The sequence below is a fragment of the Brachyistius frenatus genome, unplaced genomic scaffold (genome assembly GCF_029030835.1).
Source record: "Brachyistius frenatus isolate BFR_SWC_R1_liver_20210118 unplaced genomic scaffold, ASM2903083v1 Contig_3, whole genome shotgun sequence".
Lineage (NCBI taxonomy): Eukaryota > Metazoa > Chordata > Actinopteri > Embiotocidae > Brachyistius > Brachyistius frenatus.
Genome location: NW_027210602.1, coordinates 10,176,839 through 10,199,644, shown reverse-complemented (window position 1 = coordinate 10,199,644; position 22,806 = coordinate 10,176,839). Strand labels below are relative to the sequence as shown.

Below are 22,806 nucleotides of genomic sequence, written 5' to 3'. Positions count from 1 at the left end.
TATCCACAAGCAGCCATATACAGTAAAATTAGAAAATTAAAATGTAATTTGACTACAAGTTTTCTGTTTGACTGAAATCACCCACTAGGTGACCGGTTACATCCACCAGCTGTCAATCATTTGCACAGTTCTTTTTCCAGCATTAACCTCCATCACGTCACACATTAATGGTTTCCTGTTGTCCAACATACAGCAAAAAAAATGTTATTTTTTTAAAGCGATGAGACGGAGTCGCCTCCTTCTCTCTGCCACTGTAACAATTTTTGGTGTATTTTTGCAACTCTGCTGAATGCACATAAGGGAAACACTGCTTATATTCCTGTCTTTATCATTAACTGTCTTCTTACTGAAAGTAAACTGTCATTTGAGCTGTGAACCTTTTTTTTTTTATTATTATTATTTTTTTAATTAACTACTGCTATTAGATGTATCATGTAGATTTTAAGGACATGTAGAATTTTTGGATTTTATCGCCTATTATACGATTAAAAAAAAATGTGAGAATCTGGAGATATCTATGTGCACAAGGGAGAAGCCAGAAAACCAAAATGGGATTGCAGTAATCTTCGGGCCCTCACGCAGCACAGTATTAAAACCAGACATAAATCTGTAATGGAAATCATTGTCTGGGCTACACACTTCTGAAAACTATCTGTGAACAGAATTTCAGGTGTTTAAACGTCCTATGTCACTGTCATGGCTTATACTGGGACGATAAAAGAACCAAGCCTTCCTTAATTACATTTTCCTCACCGGTGCTTTTTCTGCTATTACACATCAAAATGTTTGCTCTAAAAAACTTGATGGTACAGCAAGTGTAAACATTGTTCTTCTGATAATGCTTCGCTAATGAGCTGCCAACAGTGAGATCGTCCAATTTTTCAGGGTTTTTTTCCCACAATTTTTTTTCCCCCGAATTAAAATGTCTTTAAATACACATTAACATGAATCCAACATATTATAGTGAATGGCTAAATGGAGGCAGAAGATGTTATCTTCCAGCCAGAAATGCACACATTCAGCGACACACAGGAGCTCTCTGAAGCTCACAGCGGGACTAGCCTGGACCTGTCCCTCCAAGCCTGCTGCACTCCTACACTTTAATATAAAACACCATTTTATACAACATATATAGTAGGAGGTCCCTGCTCCATCTCTCTATCAGTTTGGGGGTCCTTGGCCTGAAAAACGTTGAAGACCCCTGGTGTGAATTGTTTGCGAACATACAATCATGCTCGGTGAGAACAGCACCCCCTCGTGGCCACTATGTTAAATAGCCTGCTTCCAAACTGAATCCATTTCCACCCGTTAGAACAACAATATGCAGGTAATGTGATGTACATGTTTCAGGTTTGATATTGTGTGTCACATGGGGAAATAATGCGGTTCTTGTTGTGAACCACTGCTGCTCATAAACAGTTAATTGTCAGTCGGAGGGTGACGACTTGTTTTGCTGTTGGCTCCCTCTGAATCCTCCGCACACGTGAGCGAAGGGCGGAAGACGGAGGAGCCTCCGTGTCGGCCTTTAGGAAGGGCTGAAGGTGACTCTCCTCTTAGCTGGGATGCAGCGGGAGCCGCTGCGGGTCCTTTCGGCCCGATACACGATCCTGTCACGGGGAATAACCACTCGCTCTTGCGGGGGCTTTCAGCAATAACCAAAACCCGACTGACCCAGCAGGCGTCGGACCGAGTCATTTTCTTCTGCACGGAGGGACGCGGCAGTCGCCTGTAAAGAGACGCTATTTCTCGCTGTGTGTGTCTGGGCTCCGGTGGTGGGTGTGCATGCATGTGTTCTGCACCGTACGGGCGGAAAAAGCGCCCAAGATCTGCAGGGAGTATTTTCCCCATCAGCAAAGCGGCGCAGACGGAGCCGGAGCGCAGGGAGAGCACGGAGGGGCCCGTGGACGGCAGCAGGATGGTGGGTACTGAAATAAGCATTAGTGCCTGTTAATGATTGACAGGAGATGCTGAGCTCTGCACCAAAAGACAGAGTCTCGTGTTTATCACCGACTTTATCATGTGGAGGTGCAGCGGCACTGGCGCAAAACGGACAAGAACACAATCTGTACGTTCTCGGTCTGTTTCAAGGTTATCTGACTGTCGGTGATGGCGGTTTATCATTTTTCTCCCAGACTGTCCAGGAATTCAACACCCTCGTAGCGCTGTACCGGGAGCAGGTCATCTCCGTCGGGGAGATCTCAGCCGACTGTCCGTCCCTGCGGGCTCAGATGCACCACACACGGTCCAAAGGATGCTCCATGGCCCGGGCTGCGCACCAGGACCTCGCCGTCGTCTCTGTTTCAGGGTAAGAGGGGAGTGGGGAATTTTATTCATATTTAATGAAAGAATTTGGGCTCCACATGTTTTATTTCATCAAACATTTCAACTGTCCATGGTTTGTTTCCAAGCACCATTACAAAATAAAGTGATTAGAACAGGTGAATCTTAAAGAGAAATTAGTGTGTTTTAAAATAAAAATAACAAGACGGAAAAGGATGAAAGCAAAAAGCTGAGTAAGTCAAAATAGTAAGAAAACAGTTAAACACAGTTTAAATGTGTTTTTTTTTCTCAGTCCCCCACACATTTTTAGCATAAAAATGACAACAGACAATTTTTATTTTTTTTCTGATAGGAAACGGCACATTTGCAGCAACACAAGAGGTTCTGGAGTAATTTAATAAAGTGAATATCAGATGCTGTAAATGACACTTCTGTGGCTGAGAAACGAAGCAGACATCAAGTGCACTGCCACGGGTCTGTGACGTGTCTGTAAGTTAACTCTGATCGTATCTCTGTCTTCCTCTCACCATGTCTCCTGTCCTCTTCGTCACACTGCAGGCCAGAGGACGGAGAGATCCACCCTGAGATCTGTCGGCTCTTCATCCAGCTGCAGTGCTGCCTGGAGATGTTCATAACGGAGATGCTCAAGTCCATGTGCCTGCTGGGGGTGCTGCAGCTACACCGAAAAAGTACCGTACACGATATGACACGTTTTTAAGTAAAGATCACAAAATAAAAGCCAATTGAATCCAATATCAAAGTAAGAGATTACTGACGGCAGATGTACATCATTTTGAAGAGTGAAACATTTTCAAATTTTCTAAATTAATTTGTTTGCATTGATTATTACATTTCAGTTTTAGAGCTCAAGCTTATAATTAATTATTGATATTAATTCATTTGAATCACCTTCCAATTGTTTTACACAAAGATCAACTCTTTCAGTGACCATCTGTCAGTCAGAAATGAGAAAAGCCTGATAAGACACAGATTTGACATCTTTTCTTACATCATTTCAAATCCAAAAGGACGTATATATGGAAACAAGTTATCATATATTTCCTCCCATTTTAACGTTTTCCCCTTAACAAAAGTTTTGAGTAGAAAAAAAAGTTCATTCATTTTAAAAGGGAACAGATGAACGTTCTTTATTGTGATGCAGTTGTATGACTGCAAGTCCAAACCAGAACACTTACATCACCATGCTTTACAGTTGGTATCAGGTTATTCTCCTAGAAAGCTGTGTTTTGGTCTGTTCCAAACATGTCTACTGTTGTGACCGAACAACTCCATCTTTGACTCGTCCGTATAGAGCACATTATTCCAGAAGGTCTGCTCTTCTTCTGTAACTTCACTGGCAAACTGCAGCTTTGTTCAAATGTTCTTCTGGGAAATCTGTGGCTGAGGTGGTGGAGCGGGTCACCCACTCATCGAAAGGTTCCCGGTCCTCTCGTCCACATGTATTTGTCTTAGCGAACCCCAAGTTCTTCCCAGTGTCAGCCAACGCCTGGCATGGAAGCTCCGCCGTCATCGGTGTGTGATGGAGTGAAACGGAGGCAAACATTCTTAAGCACCTTGTCGACCGGCGAGGTAAAAAGGTGCTGAATAAGTGCAGACTACTCACCATTGTATTTGGACAGCAGAGGCTTTTTACCGGCACACCTCCCATGCAGGTCCAATTTGTTCAATGTCTTTCTGACTGTAGATCCATCCACATTGATTGAGCTGTTTGGGTTCTTGGAGACTTCTTTTTGCATCAAAGTGGCTGCTCATCATGGGCTGAATCTTCTGCGGCGGACAGACTCAGACAAACTGGCAGTCGTTGTAGATGATTTGTCTTCCAGTGGAATAATTTGGAGATGGTTTTAGATCTTTTGACAGATGCGTGGACATCCACGAGCTTTTGTTGAGGCCTTACTGAGCCCTTTATATTTTGGCATGATGACACTGCACCTTTCAACATCAAAGAGAACAGCAGACGCTGAATGTCAGTAAGACAGATTCCACCTGTCACCCGATAAGGAGTGACAGAAGCTCTCCTTGCAGTTGAACTATGTTAAGGCCTTGAGGGGGAAATAGCGTTACGTAAATGATTAAATGCAAGTTCAGTCAGCTTTAGCTAAGAATGTATCGTGGCCTCGATGGCCTTCATGTAAGAAACTTAAGTAGACTTTAGTTTCAGTGTAATGATTCGAAAGTGTATAAAATAATGCATATTAGCACAGGAAAACACTTTTAAGTTGTTTGTTCCGCAATCTGATTCCACTGATTCATGGAGATATCAAAGCATTTCAGACAAATAAAGATAATAAAAGTACGAAGTATGAAGTGCTTTTTCAAGCTATACCACATATTTTCTTCTTGAAATCCAATCAACTGCAAATGTGTTTAAAACACAGTATTTTTTTAAATACTGGTTATGTTTGATTGCAGATATTATAATTATGATGAGCTGAAGCAGTCAATAGTAAAGAATATAAAAGCTATAAAATATACACTATATGGTGTGTATACATCAATAAAAAAAAATTAAAAAAAAAAATAAAACAACACTTTTTATTTTTTATTTTTGAATCATACAACAGAGGGCAGCAGATAGCTATTAGTGTTGCCTAACATTACATTTCCACAGGGACTTGGGCTCATTTCATTACTTTAAAAAAATAAATAAATTAGAAGCCATATAAAGATCAAATTTAAAATAGCTTTTGGGAGATGAAGACATTTCTATTTACATTTATGAGAAAAAACTTGACTTCTAGAAAAATTTGATTCCTCAATGATCAAATGATTGGCACAATGTATATGTTGGCCTTTCGAGATCACCTGAACTTCCTGTTTTATGGCTAACAATCACCCATTGCTTTAAATATGTTGCTGTTTTTAGTGTGAGGTTTCTTCGGTTTTGTTCAGACTGCAGGCAAATCAGATTTGTTTCTCAAATCAGATCTTTAGGACAGACATTTCTCACTGTTATTAGTAAGTAAATGGATCGATAACGGTGTGTCCAGACATCACCATCCTGTCTGCGTACATGTAGCTACGCCTTTACAACGTGAAAGCAAAGTGCCAGCAGACCATTTACGTATTTCTGCGTATCGTTGTCCTCCATAGCGTCCAGACTGAGACGCATCTGTAGAAATTTTGAATCGCATGTCAAACGTCCTCCAAATGTGGTTTTAGGTGTTCAGACTTTAATACAATTAATGATCAATGCGGAATCAATCTGAATATTACAAAAAAACGGACCTTTGTTGTTGGTGATGTTGCGTCAGAGCTGCTGTCTCTGTTGGCTCCTGAAGGAACCGACTCGGAGCCGAGGGTGGACTTCAGGCTGGACGAGAGCTCGGACATTCCCATCCTGGAGGACCGATCGTCCTCTCCCATCGACTTCTCTCACGAGCAGTGGCTGGTGGGAACTGATATAGAAAACATAGAGAGGTACACTCCTGCTTTTTTTGATGCAGCCTGAACTGTAGTTTTCTGCAGAAGAACTCGTTTTAACTGTAAATAACAATCTGCTGATTCAGGGTTTCTTTGTGTTCACAGAGACATGCGAGAGATGCGAAACTTACTCAGCAAACTCAGGGAGACGATGCCGTTGCCACTGAAAAATCAAGGTATACGTTAGTAGCCTTGAAATTCAACAAATTATTATGTGTCCAAGAACAGCAGAATAAGACTGAGTGAGAACCACAGAGAGGTGGTGAGGAAGAAAGAGAAGTAGGACATTATTTTTTTAAGAAATAACAAGGAGCAGAAAGTTGTCCTGGTTTTAAATATAATGTCTGGGCATGATTTAATACATAATCTTTGCTTTTTAAATTAGTAGAGTTTGACGAAAGAGCCCCTGAAGAGTTACGGAGGGACATCTTTTTTTTACTGAAATACTGTTGCATGAAATACAATGTGGAGGTAAAGACATATGCACTCCTTTTGCTTCCCACCACAACAGTTAGTATTCACTAGAGGGGGTTGTAATCATCTGGATGGGATCATGCGTTAGAAATTGGGAAGGAGAGCAAAATGAAAATCAGCCAGTTTAAAAAAAAAAATTTTTTTATTTTTTTTATTTTTTAAATCAATATATTTCAAGAGCTGCTGGGACACGTACAACATGTGTTGCTGTTTCATATTTAGGGGTGTTAAGTAAACTGGTCGAGAACCACTGACTTAAGTCTGACGACATGATGTTTGTGTGTTGCAGACGACAGCAGCTTGTTGAATCTGACTCCACACCCGCTGGTCAGGCAGAGGAAGAGACGTTTCCCCGGACTCTGCTGCATGGTGTCCGGCTGACAGTCGGACGGCAGCACACAGGGAGGACATTCATTTCAGCTTGTTTCATTCAGTGACGTATGTTCATTTAAAGATGATCTCCTATTCTTTCATGGAATTCTTCATTTTTTTTTTTTTTTTTTTTTTACCAATATCTGAAATTGTAACCTTGTAATATCTCATCAGATTTTCACTCCTCAGCTCATTTGGATTCAGGTCGTTTTAGTGCATAAAGTTTCAGGCTTGATTTGGATTTGATTATTTTCAATAGTTTCTTATTAAGAAATGTGTCTGGCAGGCAGCAGGTATGCTCCGGCTGCCGAGCTGACAGCGAGTAATGCATTAGATAAAGCAGAAATAAATCGCTCGCTGCTCTCAGATTGGCAGCAAAGTTCAGGTTTAGTTGGCCGAACTCTGTTTGGCTCTTTCTAAGGTGAACCATTTATTTTTTATTTCACACATTTAGTCATTTCCCTCTTAACCTCTCTGTTTTTCTATAATGAAAGCTAATAAATGTACATATTCAGGCTATGCACAGGTTTGTTCAGTTTGCAGCTGTCTCTCTGTGCTTGTGTCACACTGCCTCCATGTTTGAATGTGTCACAATGTGAGATGTCTTTTGAGACCGCTGAGTCTGTGCTCACCTGTCTGGTGTGACTCCATGTAGAAAACAAAGCAATTCATCTACAGTATTATGGTGCATCCACATTACTGCCTCCTATAATCATAACATTTATATTACTGTAGGAAAAAATAAAAGGATTTAGACCTTATTCAACTGTGTGTGTGTAAAAAAACAAAAAACTTTATGCCCAAAAAGAAAACGCTGTTTCAGATTTGACCTGAACTTGAACCTTTTAGACGTCATCAACCTTTTTGTTTTACACCCTGATGTTGTCGGTGTTAAACAATGATGTTGGTCAATCAGTTGGTTCAATACTCAAGTTCTACTCCGTTTTGGACAGATGATGGTTTCTATTGGTTTCGGTGATCTCCTGCTGCCGTATTCATAAAACATTCTTCGAATCTTCTCAGAGAGCTCCGAACTTAAAAAAGCCTAAACTGTTTTGGCAATGAGTCTCAGCTTAGGAGTGTAAGGAAAGGAAAGAAACCCTTATCTCAGGGAGGAGGTGTGGTCATCCCTGTTGCTAGGTGTGACACATTCTTTTAAAAGATTTGATTGGTCTTCTTTTTTCTTTTTTTTAAAGAAAGCTCTCTTTGGGAGAAAGGGCACAGAATAGACAGTGACATCCAGTGGAAACAAAATGAACTGCGCGCCAATACGAGGCTGCGAAAGCTGTTTTTGTTTGCTCGCTGCAGACTCGAGTCATTTTTCCCGTTAGCGCTGCAATCACTTTTATTTCTGCCGTTATTGCGTTGAGTTGGAGAAGTGAGCGTCTCAAATGAGATCAAACACAAACATCATCCCAGCACGATGTAATTTATACCGTTCACTAATCTGCTGTCATTCAGCGTTTAAAGGATATTTCTTTTACCTCGCTGTACTTCAGAAAGTTTCTCCACGACTTAAAAAAAAATATGAATCCTCTTTAAAAATCTTCCTCCCTGCTTTTAACAGTTTTTCTCTCTGGAGCTCAAGTTGTTTCTTTACAAGGACCTACTCTTAACTTTAAGGGTAAATTCCCAGAAAATGTCACAATTGTAAGAATTTTCGGAGAATTTCATCACTCGAAGTAACTTTTAGTCCGAGGAATCTTTATGAATACAGCCTTTGGTTTCTTCTGTTACGGGAAGTCAAGTTTACCATTTTCCATTTGTTTTCCATTGCATGAGACCTTAAGAACTCTCAGCCATATGCATATTCAGAGTCCCCAGAGGATGGATACCTCAGCCATAAACTTTGCTTTTTGTCCATTTAAAGTCTAAATCTAATATATTCTACAGAATATGTAGAAAATGTCTAATTGGAAAGATGTGATATGAAAGTTACCTTTTGTAAATGTGCTCCCCAGAGGATAAACTCCCTTGATTCCTATTGACTTTCCTCCAGCACTACCCTCTGAACAAAATTTTGATTATTAGCCCCAGTAATACTGTACGAGTTATAAGAGAGTTTTATTGTTCCTGCCAGTCAAAGGGAGTTGAGTTAGGAGAATTGATCATAACATTACAAAATGAAGTCGGGATTTTCAGGAAGAAGCTGTAAATTTGAGAATGAAGTGGTAAATTATTCAGATTCTTTTCAAGCTCGTTCATTGTAAAAAAAATCAGAGCACTGAATCTAATTTTCCGAAGACTTAGTTCCTTTATATCTGAACTTTTACCCCTCACATATTTTACCTACCAGTTGCTCTAATCTTTTTTGATGTGTTTTTCAGTCAGCATTAAGGGATGTAACACACACTGCAGCCTCTAGGGGACACTAGCATCAGCAGTCTTCCCCAATTTTGAACTTGCAGCTTTTCCATCACAAGGGCTTTGCAGATGTTCCACATGCAGAAACAGTAGAGTTGAAAAAAACCCACACAAAGAAACCTTATTAAAATCCCCTTGTGAGGTTCTTCATCTGAAGTATTCTCCATTGTTCAGCCATTTTCCCATTGAATGTAAGTCAAATGTAATTTGTAAATTAGTGTTTGTGCAATTTCTTTTCTTTAATGTAATGTGGTGATATTTAAATTGCTAAAGTCTCCGTTTTGTTTTGGCATGTGTATGACTCAAACTGGGCCATGTGTAGTTAGTGTGTCCTGCAATGTAGACTAACTCAGCTAAACTTATGTACAGCTTAAGACATTTTATAACGTGAATAAAGTTTTATATACAAATGGGCTGATTTTTTTTTAATTGGGTTCAATTTAAAAAAAAAAATTGAATATTTTGGGAAATGACTAATTTGTTTTCTCTCTTCGAGTCAGATGATGAGATCAACATGAACCAATGCTTTTTACATTCTGTACAGAGCTAGAGTCAGGATCAAGCGGCAACCAGCTGTGACTTTGGTTTGTGAACGGCTCGAGTTCAGGCGCCATCTTGCTAGTTTGAATGGTTTGAGGCCAGTAGTGACCATATTCGGGCGAGCAGGGGGGAGGGAGCGGCGATCGGACTCAATCTGATTGGAAACCGGGCGATACTATGTCCTGCCTACCAATTACTGTGACCTGACTGCACCACATGCCTGTCAATCAAACAGACATGCCCCCCCCCCAAAAAAAAAAATAATTTTAAAGCTTGTTTTATAATAAATTACAGGATTATTTTCAGATGGACAGCCAGAACACTAATAAGAGGGAGTGACTTTACCCAGCAAAATTGAAATAACTCATGGAGAAATTGTATTGCCTTAGAATTTTATGGGACCAGTTGAATGTGAGTCTATGGAGCCAGAGACTTTTTGGAGCCGGAGACTTTTTGGAGCCGGAGACTTTTTGGAGCCGACCTCAAGCAGCACCTAGTGGTGTTAAGGCACTTTTGCATCAGCCTCATTTTTCAGATCCGGAAGCTACAAACACTTTTATATACAGTCTATGGTCAGGATGTTGTTAGCCTAGTTAACATGCATGAAGCAGAGGGAAATCACCTGGTTCTGTTCCATGTAAGAAAAAGGGACCTCCCAACCCTTTGATCCATCCTGCATTTTTGTGCAGCATCTCTTGTTCCAATCGTAGACTGTATTTAAAGGTTTCAGTGCAGGTTGTCAGAAATGTTCATCTCCTGGCAACCTCACTAATGTCCACCAAAACAAATGTTTGTTTTTCTATGTAACTGGCAATTAAACAAAATGTTATTTAGTGTTCATTATGTTTATTTCTGGGCTTTTGACAAAGCCAGGTTAACAAAATATAGAACTATTATGGCAAAAGCACCTTAAAAGAAAGAATATTTGACTTATATTTTTCATTTTGACAGTCTTCTTACCGAATTCACTTTTCTGTTTCTGTCAAATCAAAAGTTACCTTCAGATTTTACTTGTTTCAATATCTCCAATTTATATTGGTATGATCTTGCTATTAATATCCTGTTTATCTTTCTCATTTGGTTCAGTTTCACCTGTGAAATTTCAAAAATACATTTAATGTCTCATCTTTTGTACTACTGCCACAATGAGATATATGAAGCCAGGACTATTCAAACTCGATAATAACGGGCTGGATAGGAACAACACTGGGAGCTGGAGGTGCCACAGAATATTTAGTCAATTAATAGTTACAAAAACATTTAATGTCAATAGATATATTAATACATGAAATAAAGCAATCACACGCATCCCTTTTATTGTATTATAGACAACAAAATGCAACCGTATGGGCCTGTTTATGATACCATCAAAACAATTCAAGCAATGTTTCAACAGCTACATATTTGTGAAAACAGTGAAACATCCAGACATCTTGCAGGCCATAAAAAAGTGTTATTTACAAACTGTAATGAATCAAAATCCTCCAGTCATGCAGTAGATAGCGGTGACAGTGTTGCAGTTTTATTAGGTGAGACTGAATTCAATTATTTTGATTTTTACAACATGGACCAAAAACAATGGGTTCTTTGTGTTTAGTGCCAGATTGTGAAAATGCTTGAACAACTTAAGAAAGTGTGGAAAGTGTTTGTCCCCCCCACAGTATCTCTAACTATCAAGTCTCAGACAGAGAACATCTGGAGTACGTGTCAGCTGCTGGGAAACTCCAGAGCGCTTTCCTTCCCGTAATAACGAGGGACAAGAGGGTTATGCAAGAACTTTAAGTGGTGTTTCGTGCTCTCATAAGTGTTTTTTATACAGATTTATTTTTGATATGCTTTTGAACACAGATTGGTCGGTTTCAGTCCAAAAAAAAAAATGGATTCCTGTGAGGACTTGCTGCCGGAGGGTTTATATCCCTGCAGTCAACTGAGGCACAAACCTCAGAGTCGGTTTCAGCTCTGCCTGCAGTGCAGAGACCACTCACTCTACTTACACTCCCAACTGCCATACAGCCAGACACAGGAGCTGCACAATTACATGCTGATACCTGCTGAGGAAGGCATCAGTACATGTGGTGAGTCAGATTTAAAGGTTTTAAATCACGTTTTGACAAATTGGTGCTAAAAAACTGAAACATGAAATGTTGCAAAGATTCAAATGTGTGTGGTTCTGCCAAAAACTGTACCACAACCATATTAGTTGCTTTGTTCTTTCTTTTATTCATTATTATTTTGTCTTTCATTATTAAATGTTTTTATGTTTAAAATGTGCTAAACCTGTTCTAGAAATGTATTGTTTGAAAAAAATGACAAAACAAAGTTCACTCTTAACTTTTGATAATTGCTTTGGTTTTTTAAATAAAAATTTAAAAAAAGCTATTTGATTTTGTATTTATCTAAATATTTAAAGAAGATTATTGTTTTTCAGAGGAGGTAAAACCACTTTGAGCTCCCCCGATGGCTCCGTCCAGCAACTTGGTCCTCCTGCTGCAGCTCCTCGGCTGCATATCAGCTGGTTTGGCCTGTTTCTGTGACCGATACCCCTGGAGCTCCTGGTCTACCTGCACCAGGACCTGCAACCACGGTACACAGCAGAGACACAGGTGAGACAGCACAGACCTAAACCAGATGCACTTTGAACACGAGTCAAACACCACAACCGCACAGACACAGGAGACAGGTTTATTAGGGCTACTGAGACAGACTTCCAAGGTTATCTAAGTTTCAAGGATTAGGCGGGCATCAACTGGACCTGGGAAAAGGGGAAACTCTGATATGCATTGTCGTCTTCGTCGTTCTACTCATATCTGAGTATTCGTGACCTTTTTGATGAAGTTTTTCCATTCATAGCAGTTTTGAGCTTTGATGTAGCACCTATAAATGTCAGGAGTTCAGTTTTGTCCTCCATTTTGCCCCCGATCACCTCTCCTCCTGTGTCCCCTGTCTTTGTCTGTGGCCACGCCCCTCACCTCCCGTGGCCACGCCCCTCACCAGTCCCAGCAGATGCAGCCACTCATCCCTGATCACCACCTGCAGGTGTGCTGCATCTCCCTGATCACCTCCCCAGACTATATGTACCCTGCCCCTGCACAACTCTGGTGGTCGGTTCATTGTGTGTTTTTGTTAGCCACCCGTCCGTCTTCCGTCTGCTCCCCGTCAGTCTTCCGTCTGCTCCCCGTCAGCTCCCGGTCAGTCCTGTTCCTGTTCCCGTTCCTCCGGCCTCTGTGTCTCCTGCGGATATTCCCGGTCAAAATCACCAGTCGGTGGAGTTGCCCTCCCGGCTTGGAGGATTGTTGACGCCGTCCCTTCCGCTGGTCTGCCGGCTGCCCTGTTACCCGTGTCCCCCTGGAGCTGTCGGTTGAGTTGCCCTCCCGACTGGACGTAAAGTGGACACGCTCGGTGCCACCTTTTGGTTTGTAGTTTTTGTTTGTTTATTTTTTGGACAATAAAGACAGTATTTTTGGAACTGATACCTCGAATCTGTGTGCTTGCATTTGGGTCCTGGAAAAATACTCCACCACATAACAATAAATTGATTTCTTTGTGACAGTTGTAATTCCATCTGTCCAGCAGAGTTTCTGTCTTCCTCTGCTTCTTTTCCCTTCCACTTTACTTGTTAGATGCATTGGCTAGACACCTTTACACTTAACACTCTCCTCGATCGACTTCTGTCAATAAACGTCGCTGTTTGGTGTGACAGGTGTGTATCAGCCAGCATTAGAAGCATTTTGCAAATGTAAACTGTTGTGAAAATAGTCAGAGGAATTGTTCAATAATGCAATCGATAGTGAACCTTTTTAATCACTTCAGTTACCTTTGTGAAATAAAAGCCCGAAGCAGTTGATCCAAGAGGGATTTTTTTGGTGCTGTTTTGACAGGCAGTTTCAGTATGATGATTATTTCTGGAGAAGCAGCTGCCATCAACTGTGTGAGAAACAAGACAGGAGAGCTTGTAATGAGGAGGCCTGTCCAATCAACTGCCTGCTGACAGAGTTCGGGCTGTGGTCCGACTGCTCGCCCTGCGCCAAGAAGCAGGTAAGAAACACATAATCACACTGCAGTGACACAGACACACACTCTCCCTGAACTCATACTGTTTCCATATAGACAAATTCCAAAGCCGGTTTGGGGTGTGTAGTGTGTTACTTGTGTCTCACAATGCAATGCACAATGAAGGAGCAGCTCACAGCTAGAAAACAGATCATTTTTCTTTCTAACTACTGTTCATGGTGACCAGTTTCAGGTCTCTGAGTAGATGATAATTGGTCTAAATATAACTTAACTCTTCATCAACCTGTCACTCATGTCGTTGCCATAGTTTCGGACTCGGTCTGTCCAGAGGCCGTCCCAGTTCGGCGGATCGGACTGCAGCGTGGAGCTGACAGAGGACAGGCCCTGTCATCCCTCCACTGAGTGCAAGTTAGCGCCCGTCGACTGCAGAGACGACTTCAAGTGTGATAATGGTGAGTACTGGATTTCTTTTAAATGTGTCATAAATTAATAGAAACTTGTGTTTTTTTCTAAAGCTGATTTTGCCATCTCCTGTCACAACACGCACATACACCATGTACACATACACATATACATATACATATGTAAACACATATACACATACACCACACGTCTAAAAGCACTCTTCCTGCCGCAGGACGCTGCATCAACTCCACACTAACCTGCAACAAACAGAACGACTGTGGAGATAACTCTGATGAGAGGGACTGTGACAACTTCAAAATTGTGTGTCCGGCCGACAGGAGACCGGCCCCGGGGGCTGACCTGGTGGGAAATGGGTAAGCTGCAAAGGTCAAAAGGTCACCACTGACTTCACAACTCACATGCTTCCCTGCTGTGTTTCTAAATTGGCTTCAAGAGCTCTTCTGTCATGTTGCTCCTTGTAGCAGATCATTACTGGAACTTCAGACATCGTTGCAGTGATTGTGATCTTGAAGCTCTGACTGTGGTTGTACCACAAACCCAAACATGCAAAAATCAAACAGCCAATAATATCGGCCAATGTCCTGTCAGACTTTGCTATTTACTGTTCCTCATGGCTGAACAATATCTGACTTTCCTTGCCTTGTGTTTGAAGGTTTGATGCTCTGGCAGAGGAGCCGAAGGGAGCTGTGCTGGACAACATGTTTATGGGAGGAAACTGCATCATCAGGAGGCCTCCGAGCACGTTACTCTACCATCGTGTTCCTCACAACTTCGAGAGCTTTGACATTAAGGTGGGATTTGGTAATGTGGTTTTGTATTTTGTGAGAGCCATTTCCTGATTATCGTAAAAAACAACTGACCAATGAGAGCTTAACAACGAGGACACCGTACATTACCTGTGTGACAAAAAGGGGCAACATAAGCATTCGTCAAGGCAGCTTGTTGATGCAACGTGTATGAAAGAACCAGCTGCAGCAGTCAGCTACAGTTTGACATCACCACCACTGGTCCAGATGAATAACTCCCACTTAAACTCGTGTTTTTTTTAAAGGAGTAAAAACTGCATTTTTGTTCCCTAAAATGTCCTCATTTGTCTGAACATTAGAAAGTTCCTCACATAGAATTGAGAACCAAGTGATGAGTCATGAAGGATGTACTCTCCACATTTGACCTGCTTCAAACTTTTCAAACAACTTCCTTGTTTTCATTTATATAAATTAATATTGTGAACATCATAGGTGCAGAACCACATGTGACTACTGCAAATTCAGGCAGTTATGTTCCATTAATAACTCTTGAAACTGCAAATTTTTTTCTTCAAAATGTTACGTGAAACAAGTTAACTGCCGCTAACAATTGCTTCTGCACATATCAGCTGTTAGTAAAAAAACAAAACCTCACCAACACAATGTCAGGATGAATAAATAAACAAAATGGCAATTTATTGGACTTTTAAAAGAATATTGATTTTTATGAGCTTTTACAAATGATTCTAAAAGCTTAAATCACGAGCCTCCACCTGACGGTCCACAAGAGCCTCACGTGAAAGGCTTAACAACTGCACTCCAACTGTCCAAAGAATTATCATTTAATTTAATTTTATAAGAGACAACAGTTATTACACACACACATAATGATTTGGATATTCTAAAAATGATTCAAATCTTCAATCTTTTCAATTTTGCAACATCAAAGAACGCTTCAGGAAAGGTTTTGTTTTTTGTTCTTCTTGTTACAGACCTTAGTTTAATACATGATGATGTCTTTGTTTAGGTTGGAGAGTTAGAGGACTTCAGCAACCAACCTCAGTCGCTCCACACCGAGTCCATCAATGTGAAAACATCCCATTCATCTCCTGAAAGCAACAAACAAGATCACAGCAGCGTTAGCTTCCTTATCTTTTTCTTAAACAGGAGAGATATGACACAGGTCAGCTCCAACAAGTACGCTTTTGAAGCTTCAAAGAAAAAGGTGAGTGATGAAAACTTCAGCACTCCTCATTTCCAAGGTCTGTAACTTGGCCCTTACAAAGATACATATACTAACATAAGCAGACATTGCTGGTTATAACTACACTCCTCTTCACCATCGTTTTTTGTTCTTCTAGGACTCCAAGTTTTTCAGAGTGCATCAGGTTCTTCCCGTGTCTACGTTCAAGATAAAGGACCCGGCGGATCTGGTCCTGTCGCAGCCCTTCCTCCAGTTCCTCCACGCTCTTCCTCTCCTGTACAGCTACGCCCTCTACAGGGACATCTTCCAGCGGTTTGGGACTCACTACTACAGCTCGGGGACACTGGGGGGCCACTATGACCTGCTGTACCAGTACAGCCGGGAGGAGCTCACCAGTTCAGGTACAACAGCGCTGCCTGGTGGACAAAGTTTAGAATGACACCCAGGGCTGCAGTGGGAACCCAAACATCTTGACACAAACCTAGAACTGGAAGAGGCTCAGTGTACTGGAGACAAACCAGGTCGCAGGGCAGGTCGGGATTGACTCTGTTAATACTTATCCCGAACGGCCGCATTCAACAACGCAGCTGTCATAACTTCCTGGAAGAATCTCACTGCATCCTGACTTCTCCAAAAATGCTTTATCCGCTGAGTGTTTTTGTAATTCACAACATGGTGATTTGTAAAGTACACTTCCATCTGCCATCCTGAGAACATTTCTGGGCAATCAGTTGAGCTTCTCTCCTTAACATTAAACATATATCCACATGGAAAGGTTTTCTAACACAGAGGACTGATATTGATTTCTATTTTAATCTAATTTCATCTTGTTCAAAGATAACTCTCTGCAGTTTTTGTTTTGTTTTGTTGTAGTGCCAGTATAATGCTTGATGTCAGTTTCTTTGTTTCTCCATCATGTCCACTCTCTGACAGGTGAAACAGAAGAGCGTGTCAAAGGCTGCCTGAGCCAAGAGACCACCTGGTCCATCATCCTCTACACTGAACACAGCAGTGTGACCCGCTGCTCTGACAACAGGATGACTCAGACATATCAAGGTTTTATCAAAAATCTGTCTTCAGTATTCCTGTATTTCTGACTCAGATAACAACATTGATCTTGTTCTTTACTTTGTTAATTTCCTCCACATTTCTTTTCTCCAGGCTCGTACATTCAGGCAGCAGAGAAGTCTTTCTCCTTGGTGAAAGGAGGTCGAATCAGAGAGGCAGCATCTCTGGCCTGGCAGAGGCAGGGCCCCACTCCGGACAGGACCTCCTACAAGAACTGGGCCAAGTCTGTTCTCGACAACCCTGCAGTGGTTGATTACAAGGTTCCCTCTCCAGTTCTTCATTCAAGCACCACAGTGACATCCTCTAAGTCATCCTTTTGAAAAGGCTCATTTGTGTATGTGCGGTTTTTTTTCCAGCTGCTTCCCATCATAGATCTGGTTCGGGGAATTCCCTGTGCTGTCACGAAGAGGAGGCACCTGAGGAAGGCCCTGCTGCAGTACCTGGAGGAGTTTGATACCTGTAAATGTGCTCCTTGCCCCAACAATGCCAGACCGGTTCTCTCCGGCACAGAGTGCAAGTGTCTTTGCCAGACCGGCACCTTCGGCACCAACTGTGAGAGACGTGCTCAGGATTACACTTCAGGTACACAGCGACAGCTACAACAAGCAACATGCTCAGTCCTCAAGGGGTTGAAGTCAAGATTGTTGCTGCCTGATGAGCAGAGATAATTAAAGTTCACTTTGGAAATGTGGTTTGGGGTGTAATTTCCACAGAGGCGGTGGATGGTTACTGGAGCTGCTGGGGGCCGTGGAGTCGCTGTGTAGCCTCCATGAAGAGACATCGAACGAGGCGGTGTGATAACCCCGCCCCCCTCAGAGGAGGCCAACCCTGCGCTGGTCCAGACAGACAGGAGGAGCCGTGTTACATCTCCATCTTTGAAAAGTAGGACCGACTGTTAAAACAGCAACCTTTAATCTGAATTGGTGTTGTCAAGTCTTTACATTAACCCTTCATTTTTTTTTACTTACGAAAACATTAGCTTTTTGTTACATTTTCACTCTTTTTACGCTGTGTCTCCTCCTTCACACATTTAAACTCAAATTTACAAATCTTCTCAGTTTAATTCTGCCTGCTGCGATTCGTGTTTGTCGTTCAGACAGGAGACCTGTGACAATGATGATGATTTCACTGTGGGCTGGAGGGACGAGCTGCCTCCCGGTGTGCAGGGCTGTCTGAGGCCACAGAGGCCTGCAAACAGCTTCCTCAGGGTAAAAACTAAACGGCCAGCCTGCAGTTAGAGATTCAAAGACACAGAGGCTTAGATTTATTGGTTAAAGTGTCCTCATATGGAAGCTCTTTACTGCCAGTAAAATAATTGCACATAGGAAAAGTCCATAATAATAATAATAATAATAATAATAATACAAATTTAAAAAAACATAATATATGAAGATGGGCTCCACTTCAACCCCCTATACATTACTTAAAACAAGCACATAAACTTATAATACATTATTGGTAACACAATGTTGTTATATGTAAATATAAGGACATTATAAAGTTTGTTTGTGCACAGTATTTTCATCAGTTTTAACTCCTCCAATGTAAAAATTATTTATATAACTACTATATGTTGTAACTCCTTAGGAGTGATTAAAGCCTTTCTTAAGTCTTTATTTACTGCTCATACATGCTCAATGGGAGGATGGGAGTAAAATAAAGATTTACCACTTTATGAAGTCAGAGATGTGCCACATTTGAAAAACATTACAAAATGACATTACAAATTAAATGCAATTACATTTAAATTATACAATTAAAGGAAAACATGTCACAATTTTAAAAGGATAAAACAATATGATTACATTTTAACACATAATTAGATAATTGATTACAAAAGTTGTGAACTTAATGAGACTTGAGACACTAATGAGTTGCATTGTGGGAATTGTAGGATCCAGTGTTTTTGGAGCATGACTAGTACTATTGACTTCCAGCCAAGATATATTTTCCGCTGCTGGGTCAATTTCAACTATTCACTGCCCATTGTCACTTCTCCATTTTGTCTCCCATGGGTCCCTAATGAAAGTTCAACACTAAACTGCCAGACTATCTCTTTAATTTAAAGATGACTGTATTTAATATGTAAAAGCAGAAGCAGTGTGACTCCTGAAAATGAAATCCAACCAACAAAGCAGAAGCAGCTCTGATAAAAGCTCTTGTTCTGTTGTCACTCATCAAAGTCTGTACGTCATAACACACTGTAAGAAAATTAACTCTTTCTCAATAATGACTGTCGTGATAAATCAAATGAAGTGCAGTATCTTAAAATCATAACCAAAACTTTCATTTAGTTTCCCTCAACAATTAATTTAAACTTATATGATTATAACTCAATATCTCCTTGGTCTAACAATAGTAACACATTATTATGTGCTACTATTTTATAAGAAATCCAAGAATTATGGAAATGAAGGAAAATAAAGAGAGAAAGCCAGGAAAAAGGAAATTAAAAGAAAAGAAAAGAAAAGAAAAGAAAAAAATTAGAGTGAGTTGTAAAAGAGTGTAAAGAAGACTATTTTTGGATTGATATTTATTAATTTTGTCCTCTGGCAGAAATCAAAGCAGTATTATAACTTTGGTGAGGATGAGGAGTTCCAGTGCTTCACTGGGTTTGACCTGGAGGGTTTTCAGTACATCAACTGTTTGCCAGACGGAACCTGGACTCAACCAAAGGGACAGTGCATCAGTAAGTCTGTCGTCTCACCAGACCAGTGCAAAATTATAGATGTGCTTTGGCAGCCGTGTGTTTACCTTTTCTGATTACTTTGTTCTCTATAATTCAAAAAACTGTATAAATGACCTCAAATATTTCTGCACCTGAAACCTGTCCTCCTGTAACCTTTAGGGACGTTATGTCTTCCTCCTGAGATCCCTGAGGACATGACGCTGTTCCACAGCAAAGAGGAGTACAGAGTGGGTGAATCAGTGGGTTTGAACTGCAACGAGGCGGGCATGGAGCCGCTGCCACGAGGCTTCTACAAATGCAGCATCAGTCTCACCTGGGAGCCTCCGTTACCGGCTAACCTGCGCTGCTCTAATGGTAGTGTACATGGTTTAAGTTTCCAGAATTTTGAGTTCCAACAGTGACGAGAAATCAGGAAAAACCTCTGACGCTTTTCTTACAGGTGTGCCACAGAGTTATTACATTGACATTTTTCATTAGGTAGTATTCTGACCTCACCTTCAGCCAATCAGAGTGGACAGACATGCATAAATCATACATTTTAAAACAGCTTTTATTTATAGAAATCTGAACCAATTTTTGCATATAGTGTCCCCGATATATTTAACATAAACCTAATTTAATGAGAATTGGGTCTAAAATAGCCATAACACCAGATGTGGAACTACTTTAATCTGTTATAATTTAACATGTTTTATGAGCTGAACATTTCTTGGTTTCTCTTGTTTCTGTGTGTTTCCTGAGTGTAGAGGAACCGATTGTTGCAGACGGTGAGTGCGGTCTGGGGAAGAAGATGCAGAACTCTCACTGTGTTTGTATCCAACGCGAGAGCTGCCTGTAAGATTTTATTCTTCATATTATCCTGTTTTAATTCTTTTAAATTAAATTAAAATGATCTTTTTGAAGTTATTCTTGGGTGAAGCAGTTTCATTTTGTGATTTAGCCATGCATATGAAATATGTATGTGTGTGTGCGCGTGTGTGTGCGTGCGTGCGTGCGTGTGTGTGTGTGTGTGTTTAGTTCACAAATGGAGAACCTCTGCATCCTGAACGCAGATGTCGGCACCACCATGTTAATGTCCCCCTGCTCCTTCCACTCTGGCCGTTGCCACGGAGATCCACTCTTCTTCGTCAGTGAGGGAGAGTGTGACGGCAAACTGGAGTGGGCCAAGTTCAGAGCCAAGATGTCCTCCAAGAGCTCTGTTCAAGAACCCTGTAATCTTGACACGTGTTACGAATGGGAGACATGTTCTGGTGAGTTTGTCGGACATGAAAACTTTGATGCGGATCAAATTTTTACAAGTTCCACACTAACTTTCTTTAATGGTGTACTGCAGGGTGTAAGATAGTAGTTTTTGCTGTCATTTAAACGGATTATACCTGTTAAAAACCTAAAGTGTTTTATTTTTATTATGTAATAAAGCCTCATGAGGCAACTTAATGAACACAAATATGATTTGAATATCAACATCTCCCATCAAATAGATGAGCTAACATTACCTCCCATCTGTCCCCAGCGTCTAAGAAGTGTGAGTGCAGAGCTGCTCGGAACTGCGCCAGATCGGAGGACCACATGTTCTGTGTGAAGCTGACGACAACCCAGAGAACTCGTAGCCTGAGCCTCTGCTCTATGGCCGCCCTTAAATGTGTCAACTATCAGTTTGAAATTCTCAGTGAAGGTGTCTGTGAGTCCAGATGATCCTGCTGATGCTTTTCTGCTGCTTTACACCAAACTTCTGGATTCATCTAAAACAATATTCCAGCACTGCTTTAAAAATTGTGAAGTAAATATGTAGTGTATAATGCAGGCGATTCACAAAAATGACCATGACTATGTTTTTCTAGTTCATTGTGCATTATACCCACAAATGAAAAGACGTAGATGTGAGCACATTTTGCACTCTGACATTTAAAACAAAACATTACGTTTACATACGCACAAATTTAAATGGTAAGCAGGTATTTTTGGGTCAAACAGCAGGTGCTTTGGGATGCATTTTACCACGTTTGTGCTACAGGGCATCTAGTGCTATTTTTCAAAAAGGCACTAGATGACCGCTTGACAACTGTGGACGATGAGGTACCCTCTCTGAGTGGGTGGAGCTGCTTCGGACCCCCCATTTCCATGAGTAAAAATTCCATTCATTTTTCCCATAGAAAATGTTATTGAACTCACAGTTGGAGCACTAATGTGACTTTTATCAGCATAAACCCACACAGTTAGTCCAAATCTGTCCAAATGATTTAGAACTGCATGACAAAGTTTCTGGTTATTTGATTAAAAGAAGATGGTATAAACTGGTCATTATAACATTTTCAAAGGACAAGCTGGCCACGACAAATCACTGAACTTTATTTTAATCAGCTGACGTACTATAAAAAAAAAATCATTGTCTCTGAGAAACAAATTTAAATAATTCAAACCAGTGTCTTCAACATAAACCTACAAGCGTTGCATTACCTGAATCAGGCCAATGTTTCTGTGTTCAGCAACATTAAAGATATTGTTTAAAGAAAGAAAATTTGAAATAGTTTTTTTAACATGTGATTGGCAAATACATCAACGCACTAAAGTCCATTTTGTTGCAGACACCATGGAAGAAAAGCTCAGTCCCTGCTCTATCACTCAGTGGTGTGGAATATGTATACTGTACTTGCTAAATGTGCTTCACATGTAAGAATAAAAATATAAAATTCTTACACTGTCTGTTTTTAGTTCTTACAGAGATTTTCACTGCACCTCGTACCATTTAAGCACGAGTCTCAGCAGGTCGAATCAAAATGATACATCTAATATACAGACCAGTATTTGAAGATCAGAGCATATTCATAAAATATATAGAAATATATTGAAATTCTGCACCAAAGTTGATTAAAATGACACATTTGTGTTCTTAAAAAAAACTGGTTTGGAGAAAAGGAGAAAAGAAAGATATTTTGACTTCACATAATTGTTGGTCGGTGCTTTGAATTCATCACTGATGTTTTGTGAAATCGTCTGACTTGTATATGATGAGGGGCCTTCCAGAAAACTAACTGTAAGGAAAAATAGTAACTCATTGTCAGTGTGTAAATTAAGTTACTGCTATGTGTGTAAAGTTTCATCTAGTCATTAGTCTAGGCATTAAACTGTAGTTGAAAGGTCACTACTGCATGCACAAATCACAAATTCCTCTCCTGCAACACACATCC

General features: G+C 40.7%; 2 protein-coding genes across 2 annotated transcripts; both read left to right on the top strand.

The window, feature by feature from the left end:
* Positions 1-1,294: 1,294 nt before the first annotated feature.
* Positions 1,295-9,347, top strand: LOC138625326 (regulator of G-protein signaling 7-binding protein B-like). The gene is made up of 6 exons (XM_069706183.1): positions 1,295-1,918; positions 2,133-2,305; positions 2,839-2,969; positions 5,583-5,721; positions 5,830-5,900; positions 6,488-9,347. Exons 1-6 carry the CDS (start codon positions 1,787-1,789, stop codon positions 6,577-6,579), a joined length of 738 nt encoding a protein of 245 aa, XP_069562284.1. The 5' UTR covers positions 1,295-1,786; the 3' UTR covers positions 6,580-9,347.
* Positions 9,348-11,351: 2,004 nt separating this feature from the next.
* Positions 11,352-22,718, top strand: c6.2 (complement component 6, duplicate 2). Its single transcript, XM_069706158.1, has 18 exons — positions 11,352-11,549; positions 11,903-12,077; positions 13,353-13,509; positions 13,793-13,937; positions 14,123-14,264; positions 14,564-14,702; positions 15,685-15,882; positions 16,019-16,262; positions 16,795-16,917; positions 17,023-17,189; positions 17,286-17,511; positions 17,643-17,811; positions 18,026-18,137; positions 19,486-19,618; positions 19,778-19,972; positions 20,365-20,452; positions 20,636-20,868; positions 21,132-22,718. The coding sequence occupies exons 2-18, from the start codon at positions 11,932-11,934 to the stop codon at positions 21,311-21,313; spliced, it is 2,799 nt and encodes a 932-aa protein (XP_069562259.1). The 5' UTR covers positions 11,352-11,549; positions 11,903-11,931; the 3' UTR covers positions 21,314-22,718.
* Positions 22,719-22,806: the final 88 nt, after the last annotated feature.

Coding starts and splice junctions, on each gene's coding strand:
- c6.2 (XM_069706158.1), top strand. CDS start 11,932: ATGGCTCCGTCCAGCAACTTGGTCCTCCTGCTGCAGCTCCTCGGCTGC. Junction 14,703..15,684: donor TCGAGAGCTTTGACATTAAG/GTGGGATTTGGT, acceptor GTCTTTGTTTAG/GTTGGAGAGTTAGAGGACTT. Junction 15,883..16,018: donor TTGAAGCTTCAAAGAAAAAG/GTGAGTGATGAA, acceptor TTGTTCTTCTAG/GACTCCAAGTTTTTCAGAGT.
- LOC138625326 (XM_069706183.1), top strand. CDS start 1,787: ATGTGTTCTGCACCGTACGGGCGGAAAAAGCGCCCAAGATCTGCAGGG. Junction 1,919..2,132: donor CCGTGGACGGCAGCAGGATG/GTGGGTACTGAA, acceptor TTTTTCTCCCAG/ACTGTCCAGGAATTCAACAC. Junction 2,970..5,582: donor GCTGCAGCTACACCGAAAAA/GTACCGTACACG, acceptor TGGCTCCTGAAG/GAACCGACTCGGAGCCGAGG.